This window comes from Pangasianodon hypophthalmus, chromosome 9, assembly GCF_027358585.1.
Source record: "Pangasianodon hypophthalmus isolate fPanHyp1 chromosome 9, fPanHyp1.pri, whole genome shotgun sequence".
In the NCBI taxonomy this organism is placed as follows: Eukaryota; Metazoa; Chordata; class Actinopteri; order Siluriformes; family Pangasiidae; genus Pangasianodon; species Pangasianodon hypophthalmus.
In genome coordinates, this window is record NC_069718.1 from 23,106,382 (window position 1) to 23,118,130 (window position 11,749).

General features: G+C 40.1%; 1 protein-coding gene across 1 annotated transcript in view; it reads right to left on the reverse strand.

The window, feature by feature from the left end:
- pnpla2 (patatin-like phospholipase domain containing 2) overlaps positions 1 to 11,193 on the reverse strand; it is an 11,803-nt gene extending 610 nt beyond the window's left edge. The window contains exons 1-9 of the mRNA XM_026918735.3: positions 10,682 to 11,193; positions 8,928 to 9,160; positions 7,870 to 7,935; positions 6,332 to 6,544; positions 6,130 to 6,190; positions 5,208 to 5,390; positions 4,976 to 5,108; positions 4,169 to 4,291; positions 1 to 3,332 (exon numbers count right to left, since the gene is read on the reverse strand). The exon at positions 1 to 3,332 is cut by the window's left edge and continues 610 nt beyond it. Of these exons, the coding sequence (XP_026774536.3) occupies positions 2,996 to 3,332; positions 4,169 to 4,291; positions 4,976 to 5,108; positions 5,208 to 5,390; positions 6,130 to 6,190; positions 6,332 to 6,544; positions 7,870 to 7,935; positions 8,928 to 9,160; positions 10,682 to 10,868 (1,536 nt within the window). The 5' untranslated portion in view covers positions 10,869 to 11,193 and the 3' untranslated portion in view covers positions 1 to 2,995. The remainder of the gene's footprint in view (positions 3,333 to 4,168; positions 4,292 to 4,975; positions 5,109 to 5,207; positions 5,391 to 6,129; positions 6,191 to 6,331; positions 6,545 to 7,869; positions 7,936 to 8,927; positions 9,161 to 10,681) is intronic.
- Positions 11,194 to 11,749: the final 556 nt, after the last annotated feature.

Below are 11,749 nucleotides of genomic sequence, written 5' to 3' on the forward strand. Positions count from 1 at the left end.
TATGGGCTCTATGGCCTCTAATGAGGCTCAGGGGAAAAAAATTTTATTAAAACGTCAATCCCACCTATTTACCCATTAATTTTATCTAATTTTAATTAATTTATTAAGGGAACCTATTAATTTTTTACGGGAACCTATGTTTTGTCATCCAAAATAGGCGGGTCCACACTAGACAATTTTTATAATGAAATAATTGTCTACTTTCTCTCTGTGTTTTCATCAGTTTCTCACTGACACATGCTGATAACCTTTCTCTGATTTCTCTGGTCTCTTACCTAAACAAAGATACCTGCAATGCTGAATGCGTAACACACTGTATTAGGCCACAAGTGGTTTGTCCACTCAAAAATTAATGCACCAAAATGATTTATTTCAAACCTACTGTATGTTGCGTATGTGCTGTGTGAAACTCGAGCTGCTCTGAATTGCAGCCTGTCTCATACTACACAGTCTTTTCTTAAAGACAGAAAGTATAAATATTGTCCAGTTTTCCTCAGATCTGAAATACAGCTGAGGCAGGGTAGTGGCATGTCCTAGTATATTTAATATGTATTTGTATGCTCAAAGTTTTTTCACACAGTTAATGTTATAATTAGTACAGTCACTATTTCTATACATGCTTTTTTACGATTATGGGACAAGATATACTTGGGCGGTGATCAATATACCTGGGCACACCACCAATGTATCACTTTTGTGTGGGGAAAAACTGCTCTCCGACTGCAAAGAGCTCAACAGCCAGAAGCAAAATCATCACAGAAAAAAATACTCCAGCATACAGGATCATGCAACATGCAATTTTTTTCCCATTCCACATTTTAGCCAAAAACAAGGGCAGTTGATGAGGTGATGGAAGTTCTCCCAAATACATCTTCAGACTGATCACAATAAAGAGTTCAGGTTGAGGAATGTGTTTTCTGACTGAGGCTGTGCAGTCAAGTCTAGATAAGAAGCACACAAACTTTGAAGCCTAATGTTCATCAAAATATAACCTTCTGTATCATTGATGTAATTCACAGCACGGTGAGTACAGCAATGTTCCTTTAGCATCACTCCAGTGAACTTTTTTTCCTGTTGTCAGGTCCCCGGGTTCAAACACAATATATTTTTTATATTATATTAGTTTTTATATTATATTATTTTTTCCTTGAATATATTTTGTGCAATATATTCAAGAAAACAAAATAAGCCTATAGAAAACTATAGTGAAGCAAAAAACAAAAACAAACAGACTTACGAAATTTGAAAAGTCATGGCTGCATGTGCATATACTGAGCACTTTATTAGGAACACTTGTACACCCACTCATTCATGCATTTATCTAATCAGCTAATTGTGTAATGTATAAAATCATGCAGATACAGGCCAGCAGCTTCGGGTGATATTCAAATGAACCATCTGAAAGGGGAAAAATTGTGGTCTCAGTGATTTTTACTGTGGCATGATTGTTGGTGCCAGATGGGCCGGTTTGAGTATTTCTATAACTGCTGAGTTCCTGGGATTTTCATGCACAACAGTCTCCAGAGTTTACTCAGAATGGTGCAATAAAGAAAAAACATCCACTGAGCAGCAGTTCTGCAGGTGGAAACACCTTGTTGATGAGGGAGGTCAACGGAGAATGGCGAGATTGGTTCGAGCTGACAGAAAGGCTACAGTAATTCAGATAACCACTCTGTATAATTGTGGTGAGCAGAGAAGCATCTCAAACATGTCAAACCTTGAGGAGGATGAGCTACAACAGCAGAAGACCACGTTGGGTTCCACTTCTGTCAGCCAAGAACAGAGCTGAGGCTACAGTGGGTACAGGCTCACCACAGCCGGACAGTTGAAGACTAGAAAAATGTAGCCTGGTCTGATGGATCTCGGTTTCTGCTGAGGCACACAGATGGCAGGGTCAGAATTTGGCACCAACAGCATGAATCAGCATGAATCCATGGACCCAACCTGCCTCGTGTCAACAGTCCAGGCTGGTGGAGGTGGTGTAATGGAGTGGGAAATGTTTTCTTGATATACTTTGGGCCCGTTATACTAATCAATCATCGCTTGAATGCCACAGACTATTTGAGTATTGTTGCTGACCATGTGCATCCCTTCATGGCCACAATTTACCGTCTTCTTCTAATGGTTACTTCCAGCATGATAATGCACCATGTCTCAAAGCAAAAGTCGTCTCAAACTGGTTTCATGAACATGACAACGAGTTCAGTGTTCTTCAGTGGCCTTCCCAGTCACCGGCTCTGAATCCAGTAGAACACCATTGGGATGTGGTACAACGGGAGATTCGCAGCGTGAAAGTGCAGCTGAAAAATCTGCAGGAATTGCATGATGCAATCATGTCAACATGGACCAGAACCTCAAAGGAATGTTTCCAACAACTTGTGGAATCTATGCCACGAAGAATTGAGGCAATTTTGAGAGCAAAGCGAGGCCCTACTCAGTATTAGTACAGTGTTCCTAATAAAGTGTTCGGTGAGTGTATATTAGGACAAATAAGTCTTTCTACATTTTTTTGTAATATTGTGGTTTTAAAAATCTCTCCCACCACTGCCTGGTCTCTAAGGCCTGATTTACAAAGATCTCTCACTAGTATCAGGTAGGTGATGTTTTTTGACAGTGTGGGAATGAAATAAATGCCGCCCCAGGACGAGCTGATGACACCCCCCCCAAAAAAAAAAACCTTGTTTAACGTCAGAAATTTAAAGGCATCATTAAGCTGCCCATGTTTTCCAGACACCCAGAAAACATCACTTTTGCAAAGTAATAAAATGAACAATAAACTTTCCTCATGGTGTCCAGTTACAGAACGGGGAATCACATAAAAGCCATAGAGGATCCAGTTCTGTTCATCTTGATGAGTTAATTAAATAAATAACCAAGAACTTCTTTAAACATCCTTTTTTAGCATTGAGTATGTTGGAATTATTAGTTTTCTCAGAATGCCTGGGGCTCATGGTGATCACATGACATCACAATTTTCCATGACTGAAAAAGTGCATTATGAGATGGGATGGTCCTCCATTTGATTGTTTTGTGGAAGAAAGTCGGCATTAGCGGACCCCACAGGATGCATAGTCAAACCTTCATCCATGTCTTCATGGATAGGTGGAGAAGGGGTAAATGTAGGTTGGAGAGATCCAGCACTAAAGGAGCCGTGTAGATTCAGGTTAATGCAGAAGAAGCCTGGCAGGAGCTGGCGCTGGTACTGCTCCAAACGCTGGAGAGCATCCAGCACAGACGAGCTGCGTCTACACACCCAGCCTGGCAGAAGATTGGCAGCGCTGAAACTTGCCGGCGCAGACTGAGCATGCCTCAATTCCAACTGATAAGACAATCTAAGGGTGTGTGAGAGAGAGAGAGCATAGTTCAGTATAATAAGCAGTAAGTCCTGGAGTATTTTGATGAGAAAAAAGTTTAGACACCTCTGGCCTGGATGATTTTCACTAACCTCTGAGGAGCACAGGCTGTAAAGCTATTGATGAGGATGTTTTGTATTGAGGTGAAGAATAATTGGGAAGTTCTTGTCCCAGTTCCACTAATGTTGAATGGAGCGGCACATATCTTTTGCTTTCTGCAGTCAATAATAGGCTCACTGATGTTAAGGCTTCTCCTGATATTAAGTGATAGAGTGTGCTGAGAGTAACCTTTTTTCTCCCTAAAGGCTGACAACAATGTGCCCAGGATACAGCCTTGGGGTTCACCTGTCAGACGGCATCCTGATATTTTGAGGTCAGTAAGAAAGAAAGCCTTGATTCCAGTTGCATTAAGCAAGAATCAGACCAGCTTATAAATAAAAGCTGTGCTATAATCAATAAAGAGCATCTAGGCTAACTTCTTTTTATCCAGGTGAATTAAGGCAGTATGCAGTGCAACTGGTATCATGTCATGAGCGATTTGCGAATTACAGGGGAACATAACTGTCAGGGATTTTGACGTACACTTTTACAAAACATTTCACGATTATGGCTGTGAGTGCAACCAGTCGATAGTAGTCAAGGCAGGCGATTTTGTTTGAGGTTTTAATAAACAGGTAAGTACAACTGGCCATGACAATGAATTATCAAAAATGTCAGTCCACACCACAGATGATGTGCAGTGTCTTTTTTAAGAATGCTTGCTTTTTTAAGAATCTCCTTTTCGTTCATGTGTTTGTGTATGTGTGGACTCTCACCGTGCCACCAGCTGTTGGGACACATTCCTCCTGGCATGGTTTAGAACACAATTCAATAGCTTCACAGTCTGATCTTTAATCCAGCCCACATCCTCCTGGACATCAGGGAGCCACTCCAACATCCTGACAAAGAGTCATCATGCGTACTTAGAAATGGCGACAGTAGAATCAGTATGAAATGATACAGTAACGAAATAATGCAGAATACAGAGTAATATGAATGTTTAACAAAGTTCTGCAACCCTTTATAAAACTAAAGAACCCTGGAACCATCTTGAATGAGAATTACACAGTTTCTGGAGGATTTCCTGTTTCACATTCCCACCACACCGCAGGAAGCAGCACCATTCTGTAAAAGCTTTCTGTAAAATCAGCTCCGCGCTGCAGTGTCTGAGACAAGTGGTTTTATCCTACAACCTAAGAACTCACTCATTATAAATTCATTCAGTATAACAATTATAACAAGCTCCACTATTAGTTCCTGGCCCAAAGAACGGTTCTTACTTTGGAGAACTCTTGAGGTCAGGGAAAGTTCCTGAACTTTAGAAAAAATTCCTAAAACATTTTCTGTAGTGAAAGTGCACCTCTTTCTCAATTAAGCATCATCTCTCATTACTTTTGACCTCAAGTATTGTATTCTTGCCTCACACCCAGTGTTCCTGGGATAGGCTCTGGATTCATGGTGACCCTGACCAGAATTACTTACTTACTTACTGAAGATAGATGATTGAATGGATGAATGAATGATTGAATAACTCGCTCATAGGATGTGATCAACTGTTTTTTTATGAGCACACTAGTGATCACCTGATACTCAGTGACACAGCTGACTCCAGCGGCAGTGTGCATGGCTCTAAGATGGCTGACAGCATCCTGACTGGTAGCGTGTTGCTTAGAGACTGCATGGGACGTCGTCTTTCTTCACAGGCTTCCATGAGAGCTATTGAGGAAAATGAAAAAGAGAGACATAGTGTCGTTCATATTTCTGAAGTACTTATAGCATGTTATTCCAGGAGTACTGTGTGTATTCTTTCAATACCCCTATGCAGCTGTGGAGGTAAGTGCTCCAATATATGTTCCTCTACACTTGAGTGAGTGCCAGGCATCATCTCTCTTTCTCTTCTATGTCTTTGATCCTCCTCATTCTCATTCTCGGAGTCCTCCTCAACCCTCACACCACCGTTACTCAGTGGCTGCTGAGGTTGCTGGAACTGTAACAGGCCTGTGAAGCAAACACAAAGCATGTTAGAGAACTTCACAGTTATTTCCTGAATGCAAAGTTTTTTCTCCTTGTGCTTACATTAGTAACATGACCACTAGAGGGCACTGCGACACTTAGAAACAGCTCTTCACAGTATCATAGTGGCTCCTAACTTTAATAAGCATCTTATCCATGACAGCAGTTATTTCAGATAAAACAAAATATTTTATAGTCTAGAGTGCAAAATATAGACGTTACTCTATCCGTTTGACCAATAGGCCACTTTAATAGGAACACCTGTATCAAAACTTGATGTGATCTTTTGCTGTTGTAGCCCAAGCCTCAAGGTTTGACATGCTGTGCATTCTGAGATGCTTTTCTGATCACCACAATTGTAAAGAGTGGTTATTTGAGTTACTGTAGCCTTCCTGTCAGCTCGAACCAGTTTGGTCATTGTTCTCTGACCTCTCTCATCAACAAGGCGTTTCTGCTTGCATAACTGTGGTATAGTAAAAACTATAGTAAAAAAAAACAGGAGATCAGCAGTTTCTGAAATAATCAAACCAGCCCTTCCTGGTCAAGCTCAGTGAGATCACAGGTTTCCCATTTGAAAGTTTTTTTATTGTGAATATTAACTGACGCTCTTGACTTGTATGTGCATGACTTTATGCATTGCACCACTGCAACACGGCAGGTATACAGGTGTTCCTATTAAAGTGCTCGGTGAATGTATATGATAAACCTCTCTTTCTTCTCTTACCATTTTTCTTTAGGAAATGCAATGCATCTTTGTATCCTTGCTGGCACATTGTCTTCAGCACCTGATTTAAAAAAAAAAAAGTTGAGCAGATGAAGCATGTGTACAGTTTCAGTACAGTTTACTGTTTTCCATGTGTAAATGCAGCATCAGTATTAAAGCTGAAACAGAACCAGAGTGCATGTGCGTGTGTTCGTTTATTTACCTGCGGATCCGGAGGAAACAGCGCTCTGGAGACTCTATACAGGTTGGAGAGTGTGAACTGTATAGAGGTGTTGGTAAATCTGAGTTCGTGCAGGTTGGTGGAGCTGGAATCTCGGGGGCAGATATCACTCTCCCCTGAGAACGGAGATACTGTGATGGTGTTCTTCAGCTCATACTGAGGCAAATTATCAGTGATCCCTCCATCCACATAACGCTGCAGAGACATCGAGACAGAAATGTAGCTTTTACCCAACAGTTCTTACACACCTTCCCAAAAAATTACACACAACACAAATTTCCAGGCCCTATTTCATCTTTTTAAAATACATTAAGTTTACATTAAGAGTTTTCCCTCACGAAAACTATGAAAACTTCCTAGGATGGACTGAGGTCATCCAATATTCTATTTCTAGGTACAACAAGAACAGGAAAAAAAAAAACACCATCCTTAGCAGCAGTATGGCCTTTGTGATACTTGGCAGCGCATGTATACACACAATACCAAAATGCTTCTGGCACAGTTCTGGCAGACACACACAAACACACACACACGCACGCACACGCACCATGCTTCACTCAGAAGCACACGTGACAGCAGGAGATGTCACTTTTTCCCATAAGATATAAACACAACACATCGGTATAAGCAAAACAGAAATGTCTATTTTCAGCGCACACAATTGCAAAATCAAAACATGTGCTCTCTCAAGTGAAATTCTTCCCACATCCAGTGACTCACTGCTCTGGGACTCATATGCTGTGCGATCCTGTATCATGACATTGTGGGTGTTCTGTGTGCTGAAGGTCTATAAAAGAGATTAGATCCACCCTGAATAATGTGTGTACTCTTTATACATCTTTATAATTAACACATTATGATCTTCAATGGCGTCTATGAGTCGACCTTTTTTAGTTTAAATTTCTTTCATTGATGTGCTGCTACCCACAATGCCTTTCGACTACCTGCTGATAGTGGCACCAGGAATTACCTCTTGCTTCGGCTCTACCTAAAGAGAGCGATGCAGCAGAGCTTTAGGCATTTAGTCTGTCCAGCTCTCTCACCTCCTCATCGGTATACTCTGCTCAAACAGATAAAGTTTAAAGGATGGCCATCTTGTAGATCTACACAGCTGAGCCCAGTCAACAGCGTCGTACAGTCGCACTGCATTCTGGAACTTTGAATCCAGCATTGGATTTCTACATTAAACATCGTTGGAAAATGGTGAGTGAGAAAATAAGCTCTTGCTTTTTTTGTGTTTAGGAGTGAAACCTGACCATTTTCCTTTATGTTTCAGATTGCTGAAATTAAACACCTTAGTAATTTTACTAGCAAGGTCCACAATCGCTAAGAACATCACACGTATGTCAGTATAAACATCTTTAATGTGTTTCAGGGTGGAGGTTTCCTTTCTTAGGTTCAGGTGCATTCGATTACACTCTGCCATGAACAGATACTTACGCCTAAAAGCCACTAACAGATCGAACATATCTCTCACATTTCTCAATGACAAAAAAGTGAAGAATACATGGAATACTCACCACTCCCCGCAGGGTGGGAGGTATAAGGCCACAGTACACGGGAATAAAGGCACTGCACACACACGCCTGGTCAAACACACAAACACACACAAACTTTTTTTATACCATCTGTTTTCCATTTGCACAGCTCCCAGTTAAGTTCTTACAATAAGTTTGGATTTGTCTTCAGCTGAATGATAATGTACATAAGAGTTCAACTGCTCAAGCAATTATGATGAAGAATGAAAAGATGAACACATGCCAACTTTCTTTCAGAATGTCATTTTAGTTCAGGTTTTGGAATGATGCAGCTATTTTGTGTTTATCATTTTAGTGGACTGACAGTATTAGCACAAAGAGTAAATTGTAAATAAAGTACTATGAATGTACAGATCCTATAACTCTCTTTTGTTCTGCACAGTTTTCTTACTTCAGTGAGGTCTTTAGCCACTGAACTGCATAAACTATTAAAATTATTTGAACATGTTTTTAGTAAACATGCAGATAATATATTTCTGAAGGAGTTGCACTTTATCTCTTCTGGTCATATTATTAGTAACTATTAGTAACATTAGTAATAGCATGGCCCAAGGGTTGCCATGGATACTGAAGGTAACACACTTTTTCTATATTTCACAGGTCTTTTTCCTGACACTTTAAAGTCACGTATACATTGATACAGATTTGCTAAAATGATCTGAAATGCTTTAGACTCATTTTCCTACTTTTCAGCCTACTGTAACATGGACTTTAAACGTTTCATCCCAATGATGTCATGGCACATGCAACCTGACTCTTAAAGAAATGCCAAATCACTGATGCGTCCAATCTCTGTTTTGCAATCTTTATCTCAGTTTACTACTTTTCTAATTAATTTATTATGTTTTCTGGCAGATGGCTCTCACGGCAGAGCTTGCTGATGATACAATTTATATACAGAAATGTTATAATTACAGAAATTATATAATTTGCTCACCACAAAAAGTGACTATTAGACAATTATAAAGCACACATGCCCAGCAATGCAAAAGCAGACCTTATCTAAAACTGCTTTTGTATAGAATGCGTGTGATTCTTACTTGCACCAGTTCCTCATTGCTGTTGAATTGAGACACCAGCACATTCTCCCCATCTGTGACGCGGGTGAGAGAGATGCCCAGTCGGCCCGTGGCCTTGCTGTACGCATCATGCGGCAGTATCCGATGCATCATGCCCCGCATTATCTTCACCAGGTTAAAGGAAGGGTGCATTGGTCCCAGAAAACGCTTCCTTGCTTCCTTCGCAACATCGATAATGCGGGCACCTGCCTCTCCTGGAAAACAGTAAAGGAGTGCAAATACAGTGTTGAGTTAAGAACAGATGTGTACATGGTAAGCTTTTTATACACACGCAGTATGCCATCAAATACATGATTACATGATTGAATCAATGATGGAATGATTACATGATTACATGATGGAATCAATCTACAGTACTTCTCTGCACAGTCTTGGGTCTCTTTGCATTTCATCGTGGTAATTATGAAACCTTCATGACTTGGATAAGGTGTACAAGGCAGCGACTACAACATCCTAATTTCTGAAAAAACTCTCTGTTCTCTTTTTCTGCTTCCAGCCCTACTGCAGCAAGAGTGTTTAAAAAGTTCACAATGCAATGTTATGATCGACATTCTTAGTGAAAAGATGTTCCCCAGGGTTTCGCTAGGACTTGCAATCTTCTCTGAAAGCAAAACTTTTTGTGGGGTTCTACATAGAAACTTTAAGTGTCCTGACAAGCTTGAGAACTCTTATGGCTTCTAGACTTGACCTAGAGATGATCAAGTAGATTCATAAACTAGGAGATCATACTTGGAGTTCTCTGAAAGCTAGCTTCAGAAAAAAAAAGACAGGACATGTCATTTAATTAATATGTCATTAACATGTAATTACTCCAGTACTGCACTGACACTGGCATTTACTCACATTTCGTGAATATATATATATATATATATATATATATATATATATATATATATATATATATATATACACACACACATATACACTTATATACTTATATACACTATATTCACTTTATACTGTTAATACTCCAGCATTGCACTGACACTTCCACACTTCCACGAGGACTTGTGTATATAAGGCTATAGTCACATTATATCCTGTACTATATTATATATATATATATATATTAGTCTTGCTTACACACTACTTTTTGGATTGCTGCTGTAATCTGTGAATTTCCCTCTCCTCTGGTATTAATAAAGTTTGTTAGTCTATCTATCTATCTATCTATCTATCTATCTATCTATCTATCTGTATCTCTCTCTATCTCCTAGCTATCTATCTGTCTATCTGCCTCTGTTTATCTATCTATCTATCTATCTATCTATCTATCTGTTTGTCTAACTGCCTCTCTCTCTCTCTCTCTCTCTCTCTTTCTATCTATCAGTCTGTATATCTGCCTCTCTCTCTCTATCCATCTTTCTGTCTATCTATCCATCTACCAGTCTATCTATCTGTCTCTCTATCTGTCTGTATATCTATCTACCTACCTATCTATCAGTCTGTATATCTGCCTCTCTCTCTCTCTCTCTCTCTCTGTCTATCAGTTTTAAAGGCTAGGGCACAGGTTTCCAGCCCTGGTTCTGGAGTAGCTCTGTCCTGAACATTAGCTCTCTCAGCTCTGAGTTGACTAACATGTGCAGGACAGAAGGAGGAGGAGGAGCAGGAGGTTTAGTCCAGGACCAGGGCTGGAGACCTGTGCATTAGTGAATGCTCTGAGCATTAGGGAACACTCTGAAGCAGGTTAGATGAAGTTAGAGAGCCTGTGTTACCCAGACAAGCCCCGCTGACCAGCGCCGTGGCAGTGAGTGCTCCTGCTGAGGCTCCGTACACATGCTGCGCATTCTCAATGAGGAAAGGCGCTTCCTGCTGCAGACAGCTCGCCACTCCAATATGGTAGACACCGAGAAACCCACAACCTGCGAATGAGATATTCCAGGGCGAGTCCAGCGGAAACATGATGGAGAGGATGCTGAGAGGTCAGAATGAAGTCCCTACTCAGTCAGAGCTCCATTTAAAAACAACATGACCTGCTGCTTCCTCAAAAAACTCCGCTGTTTACAGTCAGAGCCGGCGGTGCTGAGGCCACCAGCAGAAATAAACACACCGCTACCTCGCTAACTGTAGTCCACTAAGCTAAAACACTTCCACACGTCTTCTCTCCGAGCTGCTTCTCTTCGAGCTCAGTGTGTTTTAAGCACATTTGTGTAAAGTAGCCGGTTAAATAACGCATCACAGCGCTCGTGCCATCTCCGTCAGAACTGTCCGTTCAGATAAATGGGCGTATCCGCTTCCATACTGACCAATCAGCTGCTTGTAGTCGATTCCGTCTCGACCAATCACAGATCAAGAACAGAGAACCTCCCGAGCTGTCAATGCAAAAGCCTTTCCAAGAATGAAGTAGTGACGCACGACGTCGTTATTTTGTATCAGTACAAAAAAAAAAAAAAAAAAGAAGAAGAAGAACATTGACCAAAAGAATAGTAAATATTGTGATCTGGATGCTGAAACAACATTCACTCACTTTCTCTGACTTAATTGGTTTAGTTTGTATAAGATTTGATATTAGGGAAGAGGAAAGTCTCTGATAAATAATATTATATCAGCAAAATAATTTATACATTAATGCCAGACTTTACTAAGTCCAGTATTCTGTACAATATTTAATGTTAATAAAAAATTTAATGTTAATGAAAAAAAAAAAAAAAAAGCTGTAAGCTTATTTCAACTGTTAGACCATTGGATTTTTTTGGATTATGGTTTTATTGATTTTAAGGATCATGGATCTCTGTTCTTGACATTCTTTTTTCTTTTCTGATTTTCCTTTAAAAATAATTTCA